This window comes from Phaethon aethereus (genome assembly GCF_964289735.1).
Source record: "Phaethon aethereus genome assembly, chromosome: 5".
NCBI classification, from domain to species: Eukaryota; Metazoa; Chordata; class Aves; order Phaethontiformes; family Phaethontidae; genus Phaethon; species Phaethon aethereus.
In genome coordinates, this window is record NC_138579.1 from 58,172,525 (window position 1) to 58,196,775 (window position 24,251).

General features: G+C 34.3%; 1 protein-coding gene across 1 annotated transcript in view; it reads right to left on the minus strand.

Moving 5' to 3' along the window:
* Nucleotides 1-903: 903 nt before the first annotated feature.
* PDE3B (phosphodiesterase 3B) overlaps nucleotides 904-24,251 on the minus strand; it is a 93,366-nt gene continuing 70,018 nt past the window's right edge. The window contains exons 3-16 of the mRNA XM_082000494.1: nucleotides 23,699-23,947; nucleotides 19,360-19,502; nucleotides 16,115-16,221; nucleotides 13,560-13,770; nucleotides 12,934-13,007; nucleotides 12,302-12,405; nucleotides 11,401-11,535; nucleotides 9,261-9,372; nucleotides 8,395-8,508; nucleotides 5,583-5,779; nucleotides 3,598-3,801; nucleotides 3,032-3,193; nucleotides 1,494-1,743; nucleotides 904-1,152 (exon numbers count right to left, since the gene is read on the minus strand). Coding sequence (XP_081856620.1) covers nucleotides 929-1,152; nucleotides 1,494-1,743; nucleotides 3,032-3,193; nucleotides 3,598-3,801; nucleotides 5,583-5,779; nucleotides 8,395-8,508; nucleotides 9,261-9,372; nucleotides 11,401-11,535; nucleotides 12,302-12,405; nucleotides 12,934-13,007; nucleotides 13,560-13,770; nucleotides 16,115-16,221; nucleotides 19,360-19,502; nucleotides 23,699-23,947 — 2,286 coding nt within the window. The 3' untranslated portion in view covers nucleotides 904-928. The remainder of the gene's footprint in view (nucleotides 1,153-1,493; nucleotides 1,744-3,031; nucleotides 3,194-3,597; nucleotides 3,802-5,582; nucleotides 5,780-8,394; nucleotides 8,509-9,260; nucleotides 9,373-11,400; nucleotides 11,536-12,301; nucleotides 12,406-12,933; nucleotides 13,008-13,559; nucleotides 13,771-16,114; nucleotides 16,222-19,359; nucleotides 19,503-23,698; nucleotides 23,948-24,251) is intronic.

Sequence of the window (24,251 nt, forward strand, 5' to 3'; positions counted from 1 at the left end):
CATACAAAGAATAAATGAAATACGATCTTATTTCCTTAAAATTTAATACCGGAAATTGGTGCAAGATAAAAATCTATGATGTGGTCAACTTGTTTTTAATCAGGAACCTGAGTAAGGGCAGGAAATATAGCATTATTACTAAAAGAATAAAATTCCTTAATAATTTAAGTAGCTGAACAGGTTTTTAATGTTCTACCACAAAACAGCAAGGCAACAGATGATAATGGCCTTGTACTCAGTGAATTATCATTAACACCCACTGCAAACCTGAATATTTTCTGCAAAAATAAAACATCAGATTATGCACAATAATAAAAAGCATCAGAAATAGATGCACCTGGATTTTTTCTTTTTTTAAACCACAAATATCAGAATTCAGCATTTCTGTCACAGTCCTTGAACAGTTGCTCTGAGATGACTACATTAAGCACACTACTGCACTAAGTAGACACCCCACAACAGGCTTGCACTGCAGCAGTAACAGAGTTTTCATATAGGCACGGACTTTTTCTTATTCATGTTCAAAAACAACATGAAATAAACAATCAAGACAATTTCAGGATTCATTCCACATTTCCTTCTTAGCAAAAGTTCTTGCCACTTTGGTAACTGAAGTCACTGAATGTTTTTAAAAATTGCAGGTACCTCAAGGAAAATGAGAGTTCCATATTCAGCAAGGCAGCATTATATCAGGATATTTTATACCGACTAAGGCATAAAGAACTTTGCATCAGGGTATACAATACTCAATCTTTGAATAAAGTTTCATATTCTGTGTGGCGAAAGTGCATAGGAGTGGGATTCCACTAGAGTAGAAATCCTCTCACAGTATTAAGGCCTTTCAATTTTATGTGAACTGTGTCAAGCTAAAGGCAGCACAGTGAAAAAACAATAGGCTATCATCATACTGAACACCACTGAAGTTTTCTTAGCATGTCTTTTCTTCTCCTAGTTGTCGCTCATCTTCTTCATCAGCTTCCTCAATAACCTGAATTTCATCTGCTTGAGGTAAAGAGATCTCAGTCAGCAGTTTAGCTCCTTCAGCTTTATTTTTTTCTTCCTCTTCAATCACTTTCTTCCATATTTTGTGATTTTCACTGAGATGGTGTATTAGTTGGCAAAATATTCGTCTACCTTTTTTTCTTTGAGCTTCTGTAAAATTATAAGTATATTGGATCGTTTAAGATTCAAAGTAATTATATTTTACACATACAAAACCAATGGCACGTTATGCGAGAGATGTAAATTTGAGCAAAAAACATGGATACTTAATTCAGAATTTCTATAGTGACCTGGCAAAAGATAACAATGAGTTTCTGTTTGAAATTGCAAGTCTCCTGGTATTAACAAAAATTTTGCTATAAGAGTAAAATTTATGAAGCAGCATAATTGCAAAATCTACAGTATTTTTAGTACACAATTTCAACCATCATTGCTATGTTTGAATCTATTAAATGACAGTTATATGTGCCCACTGAAGTACAGAAACTTACTTAAAATGAGATCATCCTCCATTTCTTCATCATCACTCTCTAACTGTGCTCCATCATCATCTTCAGTACTTTCTGCATCCTCCTCCTCTTCATCAACCCATTGCCCTGGAAGCAACCCAGCTGCATTATAGGAATTACAAAGGGGGCCAACTATGTGAGTGATGAAAGATTCTTGCAGTTTTGCAAGCTGTGGAGAAGAACGATCCATGAAGGGGCTTATAGGTAATCCAAGACTTGCTTCTTCATCACCCTGAAAAAGAAATGAAAAAAAAATTATCAGAAATTCTTGCAAAATTAACTTTAAATTTTTATTCTAAAAATTACTTTTAAGGAACAAAGTAAATATCACATGGATTGTATCTTTTTACTAGAGGCAATAACAGTTTAGACTAAGTAAATGAAAATGTAATTAGGTCAATTTGAAATAAAGACACATTATGGCTCATACTAGCATAGTCCATAATCCTCCCTTCAGCTTTGCTGCGAGAAACCCTTGTGCATGGATGGAGACCTAGTTCTACTGGAGCTCCTACTCCTCTGCCTTTACAGGTCTGCTTCAGGATAGGCTGAGATTTTACTGCAATTGCTGAGTAATGATTGTTTCACAAAAAAGTTTTTCCCAATGGAACAACTTAGAATACTAAAGTCTTACAGTAAGTGTAAGCACTTCAGATTATTATTGCTACTGCTTAAATCTCCCAAGTGATTTTGTTGTTCACTTTTATCTTCCTGTTTGAAAAATATTTTTCAATCCTTGGTTGCTGCCTCATAAATAGTTAACTCCTCAGAAAGTTCACTACAGAAAAATAACAGAGTAAAAATGTAGAATATATTTTGGGGGGCTTACAGAAGTTGTAAATGTAAAAATAGGCAACCAGTTTTCAAACTTTTTTCCAGTTAATCTTGATAGGATTATTTATCAAAGTTCCACTGTAAAAATGTTATTTACATTTCAATACTGTTAGTTACTAATGTGTATTTTTAATATTTAATTTTGAAAGATTTGAAATATCTTCTGCCTTTGCACTAAGAGTTAAATGAATATACATTTCAGTCTTGTGGAATCTATACTGTCGTGGTTGCTATGAAGAAAATTAACTCTATCCCAGCTGAAACCAGGACATATACATATTCTTTGACCTGGAGACATTCAGTGAACTTAACTTCCCAAAGTGGAAGAAGTTATTTTGGTTTACCAGCATCATCCTTAGGAAAAAAAAAAACAAACCCCACAAACCCCCCCCCCCCCAAAACAAACCACACACCAGAAACAAAAGAAAATAAACTAATATCTGAAAAATGGACATTGCAGGGAAGTTGTTTTCAAGCTTCTAACACAATCAATAGGAAGTAAAAGATTATGTTAGTATGTTACCTGTAAAAATAAATTTTCAGTATTCAGAAAGAGAAGATGGATATACCTTACTTGAGGATTTAACACAAGGAATAATGTTTAATTTAGTTATACATTTAGTAATGCAAATAATTGATCATCTGCCTGTCACTAGAAGAAAGTAAATGACACCTTCCATACCCACCTGTTCATAAAATTCATTAACAATGCCTTCTGTCCACTTCAGATGCAGGTCTCGAACTTTTGCTGGGCCATTAATATCTGCAAGTTTGATGCATATTTGGCAGGCCAGTAGGCGATCATTTTCATTGCTCCATTCGATACCATGACTGTCGATATCATTGACCTGGGGTGAGCATATACATTTTTAAAAATTAAGTTAAAATGATTAATGTTATTTTTTCAGGCTTTGCAGAGCAGACACTTTCATTCATTTATCTATATAATTTTTTGTCTTATATGGTTAAAAAAAAAAAGTAATTTACCATCTTTTAGAAGATAGACATGTGAGATATGATTGCGGTCTCCCATGGGTCCCCGTGTCGCATCTGCTAGGCTTATTAGGCAATCTACCAAACAATCTATAATTGGTTTGTACACAGGAAATACTCTATTTGCATTTTTTAGTAACTTAATTTTAAATAATACAAAACTTTAAATGTAAGTTATTAATACTAACAACTACTGAGTAGCAACACTAACATCAGTGTATCATGACCATCTCAGTGCAGACAGTAAAATATAACAAACCTTGGCATTAAATTCTGCAAGGAAATCAAAATGCTTCTTGAGATCTGTGGCAAGGATTGCTTCAATCACTAAGAAACGAAAACGTTTGAATTCTACATGATCAAGGTTTGATAAAAAGTTGTATTCTGGTCGTGATAAGAAAAGATTCCAGGCAGAAGCAGCATGGTGATTTTCTAAGACTGATCTGTCATTGTAGAGAACAGCCTACAAAAAAAGAATAAAAAAAATCATAAACGACAAAGTAAAGATTTAAATTTGTAATTAAATATTCTGAAGCTTAAGTGCTAGTCAGAAACAAGTCTTAACTTAAAAAAACACCACCAAAACTACTGGAAATGATGTTTCACCTTCTAGTTTTGAGGGTTAAATTGAAACAAAAATGGCAGATGAGAAAAAGAACCCCAACAAACAATTAGCAAAGTTTTTTCTTCCCTTAAAAGCCCTTAACAATGTCTTAGTGACATCTACATTCACAATGTAGGCACACATACACAAATGACTTAAAATGTACACTTTGCACTCTTGGCAGTATGCGTGGAGCACACACACTGACATTTAAAAAAGAAAAAAACCAAACCCAAATCAAAACTCAGATCTATCTATATGCTTTTAATTCCTCTTAATTCCAGTATTGTTTAAGAAAAAACATCAAAAGAACTTCAAAGCATATAAGAACTATGGTTAATGCAAAATGGTGTGGAGTACCACTAGTGTGCTACATTTAATGCTGATGAATACATTTTAACTGCAAATGAGTTAATTAAAATATTAAAACAGTAGTAGATTTTACTCACAACTCCCGTGTTTATACAAAACATCCTAGAAAATAATTAATTAAATAAAGATTAAATTGGGCCTGAAAAAATTCTTTGGAAAACTGCAAAAATAATCTTTATGTTTTGAGGAAAGGAAAAGGTTATTAACAAAATGAATGTGTTTATTTTTGAAAATTGGAGAAGAATGTCTGCATTGTTTGTTTTTTTCTTGCTTGTGTACTGTTTTCAGCAGAAATATGTAACTGCCTACACCCTAAACTTTTTTTGCAATAAGGAATTCTTGAAAACTGACTGGAAAGTTCACTGTTAAAGTCTCCATCTCCTGATAAGTTGTATTGGTTTCCGATTTACTATTATTATTGTTGTTGTTGCTGAGGTTGTTATTATTAAAGTTTCTTGTCTCTGATTTATTAAGAGAGATCCAAATAGCCATCATAAATATTCTTCCCCAGATAATATTCCACTGTTTAGACAAAAATATATTGCCATGCAGTTTATGCATCTTCAGTGCTTTTGCTTCCAATTCTTCTCTGCCCAACCTCTTTTTTTTTCCTCCTATCTGCTATTTTGTTTAGCTTTACTCTGCTTCACCTCTTTCGTCTTAGCGTTTCAGATCCTGAAGAGCATAGCATATCCTTTCTTTCTACTCTCTGTTCTAACAATGAATTTGAATATGGGAGATAAAAGCAAGGATGCCTTGCTGTTTTCTTCTTCTTTTACTCAACCTCCTTTAAAAGGTAATGGCTATTTACCATAAAGGACTAATTTGAAATACAGAGATTAGCCGATGCACTTAATTGGACTATTAGAGGAACCTGTGTTTTTATGCTAATTACAGATACCACTATGATTTCAGAAGTCTCCCAAAATGTAAGATACGCATGAAGTAGTTGCTTAAACAGTCCTAGGGTCAGATCTCTATGAAATAATCTTTGACTCTCACCTGTATTGATTTATGTTATTATTTTCAGTTTTGTAAACTGAAAATTATCTTTACACACGTACACAACCAATACATACAAAATACATTGGCATTTATCAGGAAAAAAAGAAAGTATTTCACAAGTTAAGTACAAATTGATTTCCCCATTTCTTAAATTGGGCAAATGATCCTAAATGGGCTCAACAGTAGGGATATATAAAAGAAGAATTTTCATTATTCTGATTTCAGATACAGACAAATAATTTTATGGTTAAAGAATTTCTTACCTGAGGTGCATTTGTAGCCACTAGAAAAGCATTTGTACGACCAGGATGATCATAATCGTGCATGGCAGCTGCTACATATAAAGCCATCAATTCCAAAGCAGGAATGTTTGATGCTAGACAACCATAACTGTCATCAGCAACAGAACAACTTTTTGAAGAAATATAGCTGACTACAGGGGCAATACCACTGGCTTCATCTAAGAAAATTGAAAATACAAAAATAGAATATTTTAGAACATTATTTCATTCATATTTTTAATACATTTTAAATGACTCAGCCAGATACTATGTGAACATAATCTTAATATAGTTATCCTTGTTTATTTTGGAGCTGAGTAATTGGCAAAGAAAGATTTATACTTTAAGAAAAAAGTCATACTTTTGTTTATAGATAAACAGCAATCTTGAAGAAAAGTTGAGATGCCAGTAAGTCATAAATTTGTCATGGCCACACAGGTTGTCCAAAAGGGTAGATACAGTCTTAGAAATACATAAAAATCTTCAGCTGTTTCATGACATTACACAAGGGGGGCAAAATCCTACAGGAAATTGTGGAGCCTGTAAGAAGTGTCCCAAAACTGGAAAGAAGAATATTCCTGTTCTAAAACCAATTCTTTACCTAGTACTACATAAAGATATAACTCAGGATCCATTTTTTCAGACAAGATTTCCCATTACAATGCTGAGGGATAACTATTATTCACACAAATAAAGGAGACTTTCAGAAGAGCTGTGAACAGTCATAAACAGGAAAAAAGAAATATTTTTAATTCACCACAGTCAGAGCTCACTTGCCATGCAATTTTAGAAGAAGAAATGTAAACTTTACAACTTTGGCAATGTAGGGGGGCTCATATCCACACTACTGCCTTCATTAGAAGAGGAGAGGAAGGAAGAAAAGATTTGCCTTGGTCCTTGAAACTGTAAGGTGCCTTAGAAGACATAAAACAGTGGAAGTCATTCTCTTTGTAGCTACAGGTCACTCATGCCGCAGAAGGTGTGTTCAGAGGCATGTTTCAGCAAGCACAGAAGGCAATCTAGTGGAACAAGGGACACTGGCCATCTAGTCTATGTCTCTTGATTGCAGTAGAGTTGTCATTTAGATTGTAATGGTTGCTTTCTAATCTAAGCTTTTAATTATTAAAATGCACTTGTAGTATTTGTTCCATGGGAGGGAATGAAGAGAAGGAGAAAAACTAGCAAAAATGTACATCTCAGAGTCCAAACTACAGATCTAGGAAAATCCATGTGGATACCAATGGATACACATTACTGTTAAGGTCTCTGTCACTTTGCCTTCCCCTGACTGTCATGCTGCTAAAGACCTCCTGCTGCTAGGCACACCTAGTATTCCATTCCCTTCTTAAAATGACAGCACTAAAAGAGCATTCTATGGTTTCTCTCCAACCTCAGTAAGGACAGGAAAGGATCAATCAGCCTCTCTCTCAGTATTTCTATAATTTGCCCCTGTCTTGCAGGCCTACAGGAAAAGCTTGGGGAACAGTGGAAACTACTGCAAAAGGAACTAAACCCATTATGTTTGAAATATTTGCGTAGTAAGGAGATTCACAGTTTTAGTCTCCTCATCCCTTGGACAAAGTCACTACTTGGAGAAAAAAAAAAAAAAGCGGTAGTACTTATTTCATGACTGCATAATAAGAAGAGTCTCTTTTGCCTTAATAGAACAAGCGAGGATTAAAAATCCTATCAACATTTACACTGGAAAAGTTCCAAAGCAATAAGACTAAAATTTCTTTCTTTACTTTTATTTTTTTTCATAAATGGAAACAAAAGCATTTTTGTAATTTTTCTTTCCTCCAGTCAAGTCTCCAGTCCTGACCCTTTTAACACTTAGAGAAAGAAAATGCAATAGGGTGCAATCAGTGGATATGGACAAACTGGGAAAAAAGAGAAAGGTAACAGCAGAGGGGCTAATTAGTATGGAAGCAATAACATATACTGTATGATGTTGTGTACAGTTCACAAATTCTTAAAATTACAGCCCTTTAAAAGCCACATGACTTGCATGTTGTCTTTTTTTATTGCACATATAAAACAGTTCTTGGAGAGTGCTGGATTTCCCTGTTTTACTTAAGTACATACATTTTAGTATAAAAGTGTATATTTAGAATAACTATACTTTACTAAAATATATACTGTAAGTAAAAACTACAAAACTAAATTTACAAGTTAATTCCATGAAGTCACAGACAACAGAAAAGCAAGCTTCATTAGAACAAACATCATACAACATTTGAATTTAAAGTCTTCTCTTCCAGGGATACTCTTACACAATTATTGTTAGGGCAGTCACTACAATATCTGAATGTCTCCATGTGATATCTAATACAGAATTCTGAAATATTCATTTTTACACTAAAACCATTAAGGAGAATTCAATTAAGTTAAATACTTTGCCTTTGGTATTTTTTCTTCAGTCTATTTAATTTCCCAATAAGGTTAAGAAATAGTAGTCTAATGTATTTCAAATGCTAAAAATACGCTGACTGTAGCAGTATACAGAGGTTTCATTCAGCACAGAAAATTTATTAAGTGAATCTGTATTCCTGGCTAACGAACTAACCACTACTCAACTAATAATTTTTCTAAAAATCTACTGTGCATAATATTTCTGAATGGTGTGTACTAACATTGCGATATCTCTAGTGCCTTATATTAAGATATAAAAAAACCCCCTTGAGTGATAAGAATAATTAGCTATTTTCTTCCAAAGTTATTTTTTTTACCTATTGTATTTTCATTAAAACATTCTTACAGCAAAAGAAAAAAAGTAACCTATGTGAATACATACCCATATCACTTTCCATTATATGCTCATTATGAGTTTGCTGAAAACCAGGAATGGGCCGTGTTGTCAGATACCATACTGCATGAAGAACATCTGTGGCATGTATACGATTGTGATCTGAAAATTATCAAAATAAAATAAAAATATTATCTGAAATATAATCAAAAGAAACAAAAAGAAAAAAAAAGAAATCTAATGTACCAAATTTACTTTAAGGGAGATTTTGATTAAATACAAAGGAAAAATTTAATTTAACTTGTTAGTAGAGGCTCTATCACTAAACATTTTCATGAAACAAGTTAGATAAACATCAAACATCCTCTAAGCATACTTCATCATACCTGAGAGTCAGGAAGGGATTAAGCAGCCTTTTAAATCCATGATGGTCAGCCACTAGCATTGCTTTCAATCTGATACCTACAAGCACCTGGGTTGGTGCCAAGATCTGTGACACTGGGGGTGGGGGTATGTGTTTTTTGTTTTGTTTTTCAATAAATCTGGCTGCCCTAAACAGCAAGATGAATAATTACTGTCAAAATTCTGTATTTTCTTATTATTCTATTATGGGCCTAAACCAAATTTCTGTTAAATCAACAAATATTCTCCCATTGACTTCAGTATGTTTGATTCAATTAATCATTCAAATTCTTTAAGATTATATTCAACCTACACATTAACAAATTCCATTCTGGAGTCCACCAATTTTTTGCTGCAATTCATTATATCAGTTGTAAATTCTGACAAATGTGTTAATTAAAATATACTGAGTTCAAACATTGTCTACCTCTGTATTAAACGTTAAACTAACACACATACTAAAGGAGATATACTAATATAAAAAAAAAAATATGTAACTGGATAGTACTTACAGGGAATATCTCGGTAGCCATTTTCTAGGGCACGGAAGTAGTTAATGAATTCTTGAGTTGGGATTTTGAAAATTTCAAACAAACCAGTGTCTTGAAACAAGGTATAAGTTACCTAAATACATATTAAAATGAATTTTAGTCTGAAAAATATACCTAAGCATATTCTGCTTTTTCAACTTTAAAAATATATGTTTTTAGAGTTTTGCTTGCTCATAGAGCTAGAAATTACTGAAATTCCATTAAAGATTATCTGAAAGCTATTGTCATAGAGATATGTTTAACAGTTTTTAGCACAAAAATGTGGATTTTCATCATCCTCTGAAATACAGAATAATAAAAGCTTTTACTTCTTTACGGATTAATTCTATGCACAACTGGTTATTTTTAACAATATTCTCCAAAAGTGTCATAATATGTTAGAGGACTCATACTTCATTTCTTTAGTGACCTAAAAATAAGAAATCTATATTCTTACTTATAATTCAAAAATTCCAATTACTTAACTATAGTAGCAGAGCCATTGACATAAAAAACGCAACATCGTGTTTATTTTTGAGACTTTGGCAAAGATATCTTATTTCTTTTATTCATGATGACTTATCTTGGGTCTTTTTAACAAAGCTAGCTGGTAGATGAAAAAGTGTTTCAAAAATGTACTCAGAACACCCACACATGTATATACTGTGCAAATTTATTATGGCTTACAAGTAGAACTTATTGACTACAAAGACTTAACCCCCGCCCCAAGACTGCAAATATTAAGAAAGCTTTTCAAAACAAGTCACTGCTACTCATTTTTGTCACTTCTTTCTCAGACACTTGAGAGAAAGAATATGTTCTGAAGTGTGGGAGGTGCTCAAAGCAACATGAGAGCAAAAGAAAGATATGTATCAGATGCTTACAGCACAACAGAGGTGGCAAGAGGAGAAGGACAAGTAATACACATACATATAATAACAGGCAGAACTGATACAGAAAATCTGGTAGGATTGAGTAGAAACCTGTACACCTAAGTACTTTGAGCTTTGAACTGTGCCCTGACTGCACACAAATGAAATGCAAGCTAATGTGGATCACAGACTACTAGTTTACTAAAGTAAAAATGCCACACAAAAGTGGATTGTGTCATTGCAGTCTGTACATTAACAGCTGTCACTAACTGAGGTGACAAAAGACCTGAAAACATTCGATCAAACAAGACTTAACTGAAGATTTAAAACAATAACCAGAATATTGTGTATTTTGAAAGAAGAGACGGTGTCTAATGACAAAAATTAAATTACCCCCATTGTTTTTTCCTGCCTTCAGTACACGTGCAAGCCTATGGTTACAACTGCACCTGAATGCTTCTAACCTGTTTCCTTCCCTCCAGCTGCTTGTTCCTAACATTACCCTTGAACAAGAGTAACATGCATTGTCCTTCAGGGTAGGAAACTAAGATAGCAGCAATAAAGTATTTTGTAGTCATCTCAGAAGCAAATCCAGCTTATACTATAGCTCCATGATTTCTAAATCTGTATAAAGAAAGAGATAGAAGCTTCCAGGTGACATTGATGAAGGGGAGAGGCTGGGGAAGAGCAAACAGGATTATACTTTTGCACCTGCCATTGAATTGGCTTCAGCACAACATGAAACTGCACAGAAGAGCTTAGTAATAAAGTCAGAAAGAGATAAAAGGGATACTACATGCAGAAAGCATCATGGAAAAAAAAATCCCATTGTTTGTAGGATCAAGAGGCAAAAGACTGCCTAAAAGATCACTTCTCTTCCCCACAGGTGTAGCTCTGGTAGAAATATTTTACTGAAATAAAGAAAAAAAATATGGTTGACAAACAAGGTAGTCATTCAGAAAGCAGGAGACAATTTTTCATAGGAAAAGGCATATTACTTCAAAACCTAGTAAGCGTGAATCTAACCTATTTTTACATTGAGAAGAAAATTCAGAAAATTTGGAGCAAGTTGTCTATAGATAAATCTCTTTTCATGATTTACAATGAGATAGAGTACATAAGAAATAATATTTCTACTTTTCAAGTTAGCATTCATATGTATATTGACTGCAAAACTTCTTCACAGTTTAAATAAAATATAAGCATGACAGCTTTATACACCCTCCCTCATACAATGAAAGACAACAAACCTGGCTAAGGATCCTTCCAGACTGGTCTCCCATTTCTTGTACAAGGTCAAAAATTTGGAAATTCCAATTGGTCATCTTCTCCATTAGTGAATCATGATCTAATAACATTGTTTCTAATGTAGGACTCTGCTCCACCTGTATGAGAGTAAGATACTTAATAATTTCTGAAATAACAATGAAAACTAATTTGTCAGTTGTATTGACAAAAAAAGCCATGAAAATGATAAATCATTATTGAACTTATTGAATGGTGCTAGAGCTATGACTATCAGAAAATCATAAATCAATAGTACAGATAGCACAGTTAATGGCTTGACTTTTCATATTTTGGGGCAGCAGACTCCAGGGCTTTCTGAGATGGTGCTAAATTTTCATTCTTATTTCTTTTTAAACAAGATGGTTAGTAAAAGCAAAAATATGCGTAGGCTAAAAAACATTTACTGAGCTTTGACAGTTCATTAATTGAACAAGCTTTAAAAAAAATTATGTATAAACCCAAAATGTTAGTAAAACTTAAACCATTTGTTTCCCTGCACTTCCAGTATACTGCACCATATGAACATTCATTTGTAAGTCTCACTGAAACTGCCACATCTTTCATAAACTTCCAAGAGAAAATACTAGTCAGTGTTTGAGTGTACTAACAACACTAAATCTACACAAATAATTTTGAGCAACAAAAAATTAATACAGATCACCATCTTGTCATTTGCTAGTGAAATTTATGCCAGCTGGAAATACACATTTGCTAAATGAAAATTTTAATTCCAATGATGCACCATTTCCCTTCAGAAATCACAATTTTTAGCAATGCAAAGACCTTTTCACAGTATGTTAGAAATTATAGAGAAATACTGTATTGATAAAAGTTATTTCAAGTTTTTTTCAATTACACGCTTACAAGCAGATTATTTTGTGTTTGATCGATCATTTCCTTCCTTTCATCTTTTTTCTTCTCTGCATGGTGGAAAGATTCTTTTGGAATACTAGCACTTCCAATTTCACCTTAAAGAAAATACATACATAAATACTATGTCAATAATTTATTTGTAAATTACTACTGTCTAATAATTATTGAACTGATCATACAGATTCTTCATAAGAGATATAAGTAACAGCTAGTTTCTAAACCATTTTTATTTAAGAATTTAACAACAAAAAAGTTGTAAAGGACAAAGTTTATTAGACAAAACCTATCTAAAAATTGGAAAAGCTAGAAGCATAAATTTTTACTTGCAAAAATTGGTTCAGTGATTAGTTTAGCTGAGATGGCAGAAAGCTTGTTTGATGTATGGAGTACAAAACTATAAAGCTATGAGCGGAAGCCTATTATAAAATCCTTACTTTGAAGCAGGCAATATTTTAGATTATCTTGGTTATCCTAAGTCACAAACTAAAATAAAATATATATGCATATAAGTTACTTAGAGTATAGTAAAAATTCCATGTAGAAATATACAAATTTTTATTTAATTTGCTTTAAAAAAAAAAAAGCAAGTTGATATCAAATATTTGTCTATTTTGAAATCCCACCTGATTTTCTGTCTTTATATTCTGCAAAATCTGGTTCTGGTGTTGAAACAGGCTTGAGTATCTGATGTCCACAGCTTATAAAATATATGAAAAATATTTACAACATTCAGTAATTTTCTTCTTTTGCTACTGCTGTGTTGTACTGATAAATATCTGCAAATCACTTTTATTAAAAAGGCATGATTTTGAACGTTCCTCCACCAAGTGACCTTAGCATTTCTCATAAATTTGGCACACACAGATTTAGTCTGCACTTAGAAAACAATCAACCATCACCTCCCCTGGACTCATCTCCATGAATTAATAAAGTAGAGCTAATTACTTAGAAAGTATTCAGAAATACAGAATTAAATTCCCTGGTAGGAAGTCCTCCTTTTCTAAAACCTGTAAAATACTGTTACTCTACAATAACTGCTGCTTTCAAGGATGAGCCATTTCAAATCAATGGCGTACATACAGCATTCCTTAGTCTCCCCTGGATACTATTGTTACAGATTGTTATGAGATGATAAGCCTTTCTTCCAATAGCAGTAGATGTATAGGTCTTGGGTTTTTTTTTTTTCATATTAATTGTATCCTTTTCAATGCATATGAAGCTACTAAAAATGTAACGGAGTTTACAGTACCTGCTACATATATAACCTACAGGTGTTTTAACTTGCTGCTGAATATCTGGAGAACTAAGTGTGTATCCTGGAGGCTTATGTATATTAATGCTTGGTTTTGTAAGAAAGTCAGCAGTATCAGGAAATTCTACAGGTGACCAGCTGCTGAAAGCCCCACTGGAGACAGATCCATGACTAGGTGAACCCACAGGACTCAGACCAGGAGAAGCACCTTCCAAAACAAACATTACATGGAGTTCAGATTACAATAAAAACATTACTGTTTAGAAAGACTGACATTAAATGACAAGAACCTTTATAAATTTTAAAGAATGTGCAAGTTTTCAAAACACGGTGTATAGTTCACACTGTTAAACACATATAAAGTAGCTAGATCTATTCCAAGTTTTGAGATCTACAGCTATGCCTCAGTCTAGGCTACACATCTGAATGGGCAAACTATGTAATGGGCTATAATATCTGGCTTTCAGAAGTTTGGTTTTGTTTTTAGTTTTGGCAAGATTTAATCAGTAACTGAAACTTTCCATATTCCTTTCTGATGCAGGATTGCTTTTTTTAATTTTCCAGAAAAAAAAAAAAAAAATCATCAGAACCCATACAGTATTCATAACTGACCTAGACAAAAAACTTTTACCTCATTGTCTTGCAATAAAGAAAAAATAAAGTTGAGACATTTTTAAAAACAAAGTAAAACACCAAAATGTTGTAATCATATTTTTTGAAGCAAGGGATTAAAGTGGGTAGATACTGGCCTTTTTGAAAGGTGATGTACCTTTTTTTTTCTTGGCATGATAATCGATCTAAATTTGCCTAATAAGCCATTGGAAGTAAACACCACCACCACCACCACCTAAAGTTTGCTCATGAGTAATTAGATAAAAACCAACCAACCAACCAACAACAAACAACTCCATTTTCCTTAGGTCCATGAAATTCCTCATTCCTGTTCAAACAGTAAGCTAGGGCTTACTTCAGGCTTCTGTCTGTGAAATCTAGGAAAGCAAGCTGGTAAATCTGCACTGTGGCTACTATGCTCTTGACGTCAATTTACAAGAAAATTTTGAGTTAAGCCAAAACATCATTTCTTTCCCTTGTGAAAATACACAAAAGACACTTTATCTATGAGTGCCCAAGGTAAGTTATAGCCATTGCAAACATACTTTTATCAAAATGAATAAAGTGCCCATGAGTAAGGTAATGAGGTATTCTGTGGACTTTCTAAAGCTGAATCACTTATTCTGCTGCAAACTATGAAGCAAAAACTCCATAAGTTGACTGTACAGTGCCTGGTAACAAATTACTAAGAGAATATACAGTATTGCCCTTAAATAAGGAATATATAGATTGTACACTTCCAACAGTGTCATAGGCTACACTGGTTTAATTCTCACACCCTAAGAATAGTTTGGAATTACATTTTGGTACAGTAAAAGACAAGGTTTTTCAAAGTCCACATTGCTAGGTGCAGACACAGAAGTTTTTCAAAGCAAATGTCATTTCATTGCTGCAAAGAAAGATCTGGAAAGTTGAGAAGCTATTTGTAAACTCCTTTCCAGAACTAAAACAGATTAATACTCTAATGTTCGTTACCTATTTTCATCCTTTTTACATGTACACATTCAGCAGTTTTTAATGTATATCATTGTGCTCTGTATTTTCCACAATATTCAAAGTAGAAAAGTGCAGAAAGCAGCCTAGCTTTTTACGAAGATAGCATCATTAAGAATGTGCAACAATGTGCTTAGATGCAGATCTGGCCTGAGTTTGCAGGTTTGTTGGCATTTAGAAGAGTGAGAAGAGAAGAAGAGAAAGAGAAGTGAGAAGAGGAGAAAACAACCAAACAGTCAGTAAATACAGAGAAAAATGGTGAGTTTTGGGTTTAAAAAAAAAACACATTCATATCTCTCAATCCAACCTGCGTATTTAAACTTTTATAAAACAAAATTTTACACAGGTTGTTATTTTTACATCATGCTAAAATTGATAGGCGAAAATGACAAAAGAAGTAGTTTTCAAGTTTTCACCTAATATGGCCAAACAGACCAGTTAAAGTCTCTGAAATAGTGATATACACGTTATTTCAGCACTGCTGTTACAGTATATACTAGCTTATTACAGTGACAGTGTTAGAACAAAACCTACTCCAACTCCTTCCAAAATTTGTTTAAATATTCATCTCAGATGGCTATCAGGCATTTTGGAGCATCTGACACTGTTCCATTACAAAAAGCATAATTACTAAAACAAACAAACAAAAAAAGTCCCGTATTAATGTATGTGCCCTTTGCAATTTTCAACAACCATAGTGAACATCGTAACATTTTGCAGCTACATAGCATTAAGTGAATAGTTGAGATTTCTACAAAGTTGATGTTAACTGTAACTTTGTGTATTCCTAGAGCAGATTAAAAATAAAATATTTTTGAAATATAAGCAACATGCTGAAGTTATATTAGTACTACATTTACATGGAAAAAAAACCAATTGTAAAACATGATGTACTAACTACTACCTTGACAACCTGCCACTAAGCTATACAAATTACACAACCTTACCTGCTCGCCTGGGACCTATATGATGACTCAGTGTCATAGAAGACGATCTTTGTTTTGGTATTGTCAGCAGATTTGCACCAAAAGACCCATTTGAATGAGATCCTTGGCTGAAAAGAAAACAGTAAGAATTTTTTTTCTTTCCTATCTTGTCTTCCATTTTTATTAAATAAAATGCTTATAAAATGGCCAGACTCCTCTGTTACAGGTCCACTACCACTGAAGAAAAAGCTAGTGCTAGAAACGAGTTAAATTCAAGATCAGCTAGACAATATATGTCAATTATATGTAATAAAAACTGCTGGGTACTGGGTGAAAGCAACAGAAAACTTTACATAGTCCTAAAATGACACAATAAGTATATTCTGACCATGTGCCATAGGTTTTACTTTCTCACATGGCATTTAGTTTTCTCAAATGTTTTAACAAAACAGGCCACTTTCTAACAGAACTGAGAACATTTAAAAGATTGATTACTTTGGAAACACCACGACAATGTTATGCAGCCACGGCTTGCTTTTCAAATCAATTTTGCATATTTAATTAATAATTTTATTTATTATCATCTTAAAGCTAAAGCTGCTTTTAACATAAAATTATATTGTACTTCAGTAGCTACATCGTTAAACTCAGCCTGTTGAATTATGCCATCTGCTGTTCTACGCATGAAATTGCACTCAAAAATTCCAATTAAATATTTCCTTTACTAAACAGAAATGTGATATGCAATTAAAAATAACTGTATACATGTACTTTAAAGTGAAAATAGTTTATGTAAAACTAATTATTTCATTTCAGTATGGGAAAACAGTATTTACTGAAACAAATTTAATCTTGTTTAATCAGATTTCAAACAAAAGTCAAACACAGAAATAACACTTGATCTCCCATAATTTCTTTAAATTTATAAATATGATATTAAAAATGAGTTAAAGAATAAACATAGATTTATTCTTCTGAAGTCTGATGCTGACATGTCAGCCAACTTTAAAAAATGTTTGGGTTGACAACTGGGATAGATTGAACTTTTCACTATTTGTACACCGTTTAGCTATTGCAGCTACCATGTATTATTTAAAGCACATAAAAACGCTGCATCGGTATTTAGTGTAGGAAGACTATATACTAAGCAAGGTCAGTTCATCTTGAACTAGTGTTTGAATGAGAAACCAAATCAAGAGTTTGCACGTAAATAAAACAGTGGCTCTCAAGAGTTGCTTTTGAACACTGGATGGAGAGAAAAAAAGATCTGGAACATTAAATCAAATTTTGTACCAATATTAATTTATTGTACCGCTAAGTAATATCTTATCTTCCTCAGCTCAGCTAGAATTCAGTTGAAAGCAATCATTGTATGTAGAAAAAAAAATTTTTATAAGCTTTCCTCCTAGTGAACAGTTTGCTGTTTCCCTTATTACTATTAGCCTGATCCTCCTTGCTTCTCCTCTAACATTCATTAGGTCCTTCACTGGGCTGAATCAGCTCCCCAAGGCAGGAAAAAATCTGTTTTTATTGCTGTTATTTTTCTGACAATTTAAGGGGCTGACTCAAGAGCCAAAGCCAATGGCACAAAGTGCTCTAGAAATGCAGGACTGCCTCTTTTGGCAGCAGGAACAGCTATGCCAGTTCAGCTATTTAATCTAACCTTATCGGTAAGGTAAGCACCCATGGGGGATTTTGAGATTATTGTGTGTTAGAAGTTAAAGGGAATCTGATAAGAATGATCACTGGAAGATGCAAGGACAGTGCAAGTGTTGACAAGTCTGAAGGGCAGGACACAAACCACAAAGAAGAGAATACATATTCTAGGGCTGTATGAGGCTGGACAGGAGCAGGGCAGGGGAACATGACTAACTACAAATGCTAGTCATCAGGGTCAAGGGATAATTTAAAAGTTATGGAGTACAAGTGAGGGTGTTTTCTGTATTGCTACTTTTAACTGGGTGAGCTTGAGTAGGTTCTTGGGTCGGTAGCAGCTGTCAGGAAATCCTCTGTAAATATACACTGCGTCTGCACCAGAAGTGCTGAGCCTGAAACTGAAGCCCCACAGTTTATAAGTGTAAAGTGATTTTTCCTGGTCTCTGGTTATTTCCAGTGGATATAACTGAGGAGATTCTTTCAAATACTGATAACCAAATCAGCATGAAAATACAATCTTTAAACTACTACAACTACTAGTATCTTCAATTATATTTTATACACAAACTACAATTAAGTTTTACTATGTGAAAACTTGAAGAGCGTATTTTATTCAAGGGGAAAAAGCCACGACAAATGCCAAATTATTTAAATGTTTCACTTTAAAATTAAACGTAATACTGATAAATTCTTGGGCATGCATATATAAACTTTCATCCACTACTAGTAATTATCAGTTATCAGCATAATTCATCTTTTCTTTTAAAAAATACATCTATTATACTTTCCTTATGATGTATGTAAAACTATTAAACTCTTAAGAGATCCCAAGTTAAAAAAAAAAAAGCAAAACCACACACATTTTTATGGATTTAAGCTGCAACACAATTTCAAACATCTGTTGTACTTTTCTCACGTGATACTGGAAAAAGCCATACATACTTACACATTTAAATAAAGCCAAATGTGTGAAGTTTCACTTATATACAACATTAATAAAAAAAAATACATTTAAATCCTAATTCAAAATGTAATCTTAATTCTGGGGGGAAAAAGTATTGTTTGCGCCATATTGACTACCAAGTAGAGAATAGTTGACTTTCTTAATCTACCTTACTCCTTGCTTGATGACCATAGGAATAGTAAATGTTGCAATACACACAACAGCGGCTACCAAATGCAAGAAATTTATATAATCTCTTTAATTAGAAAACAAATTTTTGGGTATGTGAAAGTTGGAATGTGATACATATTTAAAGTAAAAAGGAGAAGGAGGAAGTCAGTGAAGGTTTAGAGGTTAAATCAGTTTGTTTTGCAATCATGTATGTTAGACTTTTTTTCATTTCCTACTAAAACTGATATGCAGGTCTACTTATTATGACAGAGCATGCCATTCAACCTCAGAATGACCTGATTTCTAGTTGAGATCAGAGTTACAAAGTATAGTATATAATTAACTTGAAACATTTTCCAGTTTATGCTGGCAGAATTTGGAGACTTAATTCACAAGATTTTACATTAAATACTTCCGCTGCCAAGTTCCAACATTACAGACATGAATGTTTTAGGCTACATTTATTACTGCCCTTAAAACGTGGTTAAGTGCTTACCTCGGTGTGTTATATTCCTGATGAGATCTCTTGCTGTTACTCCGTTCCCACCTAGGTGATGTTGATTCTATAGGTGCAATGCCAGAAACTCCTGAAGTTCGTCTCAGCTGAGGTGTTGGCAGGCTATTCCTGCTATTTAATCCCTGCTGAGTAATTTAACCATGGTTAAAATCTATATAATTAAAACCAGACACTAAGATTTTATGTATTGTTTGTGAACACCATTCATTGTTAATTTTTTTATAGTGAACTAGTAAGTATGGTATCTTACATTCACTCCTATTGCTCAAGAAAATAAAAAAGATGCAATCAAATTATTTTACTTACTAGGAATAATTACTTTTCACATATCTTTCTTTCTTTCCCCAAATTAAAATATGTAAAGATGCTTGTACTCTGAAATCCATGTGGTCCAACAATTGTTCTTCAGAGCTTTTAAAAATGGAGATCTTCTAGAGATAGTCTGTTGCTCTATGATTACGGATCCTTTTTCTACACATCCCAATCGTATGACTACACGGTCAGCTCTCCAGCTCTCAGGATAGCCTGAGATTTCCATAACTCAGATGCTAAATATTGACAGTCCAAGTATTGTGGAACTTGTGCAAAGGGTAAGGCACAATGCACAGGGTCAGCCCTGATCCATCAAGGCTCCCTTTCTGCTTCCATACCAGCCCCATAAGCACCCAGAAAGCTTCCCAAGCACCTCGCCACTCCCAGCCTGGAAGCTGCGTTAGTTTAGGCACGCTGCAGCCCAAACACTGGGAATCACCATTGTACTTGAACACAAAGCCCTCTGCAAAGCAGGGCAATGGCACTCAAACAGTCCTGTATGGAAATAATTCAGGACTTACAAGCTCTGCCTTACTGAAATACTCCCAGAAAATATATACATGCTTAAATAGCAACTAGTAAAACCTAAGTAATAGAAAGGATAGGATGACTGAACTGAAACTGCAAAGCCAGCTCTGGCATATCTGCATCCATTGCACAGATAAACTACACCTTGTATTTTAAACAATTAAAAAAAAAAAATTATCTCTGACTGCATTCAATCCACTTCTTAAAACATCCCTCCTAGATTTGGCTATTCAGTGGGGGGTGAGGGGAGAAGATTCTTCTGCATAATACATTTGTATGTAATCAGACCTTGCAAAGTAAAAAGGATGCCAGGAAAAAGAAATGTTTAAAACAAAAAATCCAAAGCAATATTTGCAGTATTGAGTAAGGTCTGCAGGGTCATGGGTGAGGACAGGTGACCCTTGGATACTGTCAATTCAGAAGTCTGTCAGAAATAATGACTTTGCAATTTTAAGCTTCATTGGGCAGTCAAAGATCATACTTCACTCACAAAGCTATTACATATTTCAAAAAAATGAAACAGTGCTGACACAGAGGAGTACAGTCTCTTACCCCGAAAAATCAGACTGCTTTGAGTCCTTGATATAGGATGTACCTTGACTCTGTTTGCTTTGCTGCAAAGCTGTAGTCACAGCCAGAAAGGCAGAACTGGGCAGGCACAATAAGACCACCACATTGCGCACAGAGACATGCAGCAGTCCTCAAGCAGCTCCAGCAGAAAGAGAACCAGAAGGGCGTATTCTGTACGCTGTCACACAGTGGTAGTGCTCTCCGACTAGAATGGACTTCTTTGTCAGCGGACCACATCAATCTAACCTGCATGCTCTCTGCAACATGGGGAGCACAGCCGAAAACCCCCAACATTGGAGGAGAAAGGTTCACTCCCCGAAACAAGTGCTCGTGTTAGCACAATATGGAGAGAAGGCCCCAGCACCTGCACTTACTTTTTCTTTTTCCTGGCTATGCTAAGAACAAGGATACACTGGGGATATGACAAATCTCCAGAACTTTCCCCTACTAGGTAAAGCAGCACAGAATAAACAAAACATGAGCAGCAAAGGACTCGGGAACTCCAGATCACCTTATGCTAGCAAAGTCACTGGTAATCAATATACAAAGGGAAAAAGTTGCTCTGGAAACAGAATTTAGACCGTGCCAGAAATCAAAGTGACTATGAAAACACTTTCAGTTACCGGCAATAACAAGACCAGGAGACAAGGAATGTGGATACTCAACTGCTTGCCTAGACAACTTTTACTCGCCTGAAGTGTGAAAAATGTTAAAATCATGACTGTCAGTAACACCAGAAATACACCAATCTGGCAAGCAGTCTACTGTCATACACTAGGAAATCTGGGGACAGCTCTGTCATGATGGAAGCGAAAAGTCTTTCTAATGCAGAGGAGCTCTAAGATGGTTTTTGTCTAACTAAGATTTCCTTTTTCTTTTTTAGGAATTTAAAGAGACTGACCAGTGAATAGCACCAACTGGCCAGTTTACGCTTTCCAGGTTGTTGACTACCAAGAAACTCAGAGTGAAGAGTTAGTATTAGATAACCAGTTATTGCTAGCCCAAGGTCTGAAGCCCAGTTTCAGTTTCTTTCTTTTCCTTGTTTTCTCCTTTTTTTTTTTCCCCTGCCAAAGAGAACAGGCAGTTCCCCATCAGAAGTGAAAAAAAAATTATAACTGAATGTACTTTGGAAGCCAGTCAGGGAAGAGAAATACAGATGTATGCAATCCTCAGCAAAGAAACAACTTGTTTGAAATATGGAGGAGACCTTTCATATTCCAAGTCATGAAATGAGGGAATGGAAAACTTTTAATACAGAATCATAGAATAGTTTGCATTGGAAGGGACCTTTAAAGGTTACTTAACACAACCCCCCTGCAATGAGCAGGGACACCTTCAACCAGACCAGGTTGCTCAGGGCCTTGTCTAACCTGACCTTGAATATAGTCTGAAAGGTCCCATTTCGAAGAAATACTTTTTTATGCTTTTCTTTGGTATGTCATAATCTGGAGTTTGTGCTGACTTACCTGGTTTTTGAAAGAAAGAGAAATCTCTTTCTTTCTTAGAGTAACATATATAGGGGTAGATCTTTTGGCTTACCCCTAAGCATACACCAAAGTCAAACATTCATTGAATGATAGCAACAAGCACTATTTTATTCACCAGGTAAATTAATATACAGGAAAAACCCCAAACTTAAAGGAAGAGTAGCAAATTCGACTTTTAGGAAGGAGGATAAGAGAATAGCTGTGAAAAAACATAATCTTTCAATCTCACATAATCTTTATAATCAGTCTTCAGCAATGAATATTTTTCATTTCTAAGTATTCTGATTAGCTATATAGAAGTTACCAAAAAAATCAGAAGTTACATTTTCACATTCACATAAATTATATTTTTCATATTGGTATACCAATCCTTAGCAGATTTTAAAAAAATCCACAAAGAAAAACATATGCTGAATGATTATGATTCCTACCCAACTGCTTTCTGTAGATATCCATATGGCATTCCAAGGAATTTCATACTGCAGTGACCCTGTAGGATATTCCACAGAGAAATCTGTAGACACTGAGCTTTTCCCCAAAAGCATTTGTCTTGACAATGGTTCCCAACAGACATTTCGCAGGCTGAACCTGGCATGAGGCAGTTTATCTGGCTCCAAAATACTAAGCCAACAAGTTGATCAATTTGGGCCAAGTTGCCCACTGCCTGGAAATGGAAGCAGCTACAAGGCAGGGATGTCCCAGACCAGGCTCCACAATAAACAGCTTCAAGCTGTCAATACTGGGCTACCCTAGAATTATTAGCTCTGGTGCACTGCAGCTGAGTTTCTGTATTTAAATGTTTTTCTACCACATTCCTTAACATGTCATATACTGACTGCATTCTTGCTTTCACTTGTTTACCTTAGATAATGGAGAAGTCACAGTAGATTTACACACTGGTCCCATAATATGATGTGCTACACAGAAAGAAGAGATATTTTTTCCTTTTACATAGCTAATTTGCTTCTGTCTGATGGCTAGTTTGATGTTCAGAAGAGTAAACTTCTTTGGAAAAAAAAGTCAATGAAAAAGCCACACTGACAGTAATTGTTAGGTCAAGAACATGGGAGAATCAAGAAGAGCCCTGTTTGTGTCATATCATGAGAATAAAACATCTTAATTTTATATTTACTTTCAGGTTTTTTAATCCTGTGTTTATTTTGAGGAATCATGTATTTATAGTGCATACCAGTGCTTTTACCTGCCTATCCATCAACTACTTGAATTTGCATTTTAGTATCAATCTACATTTCATTCAATGTGTTTTCACAGCTGGTCTCTTTTGATCTTAAACATAGTTCAGAGGTACTCAGTAAAGAAGCTACTATCCATACAGGAGCATTCTTTCCAGATAAATTTTCCTTGATAATTTTTTTTTAAAATTGCAACACACACATGAATGAAAATTGAAGTCATTTGACCTTGAGCAGCTTTCGATCTCCTTTTTCAGATGGATCCTCTATTTCAGCACAGGGGAAGAAACCAGGAAACGGTGTGAATGGACTAGCCTTTGGCCTGCATGTGCCTGAGAAAGTACCAATCAAACTACTAATGCTTCGAAGGGAAGAAATCATTTGAGGTGGAAGGGATGGGTCAGTCAGGAGGTCTGTTAGCATGCTCCGAGCTTCATTTAGTACTGAAAGATCAACTCCATTTCCACTGCCAGCATTCTAGAATAGATGGAAATATTGCAAACTATTAACATGTCAAACCATTCCACAGTATTTTAAGTTTTAAATAAGCATCTTATCCATTGCAAATTTAAAAAAATAAATTAAAAAAATGCATTTTTTTTCTTTTAAAGAAAATACACACATATTTGGACATCAATTTTTGCAGGGTTTTTTCCCCACAATAAAAAAATATTTCAGAATTCAACATTGGCTTTCAGTTTATTTTTCTCTATTTAAAATAAAGATCTGGTGCCATTTTTTAATCGCAATTTTTCATTACTGTGTCTCAGAATTAAACTTA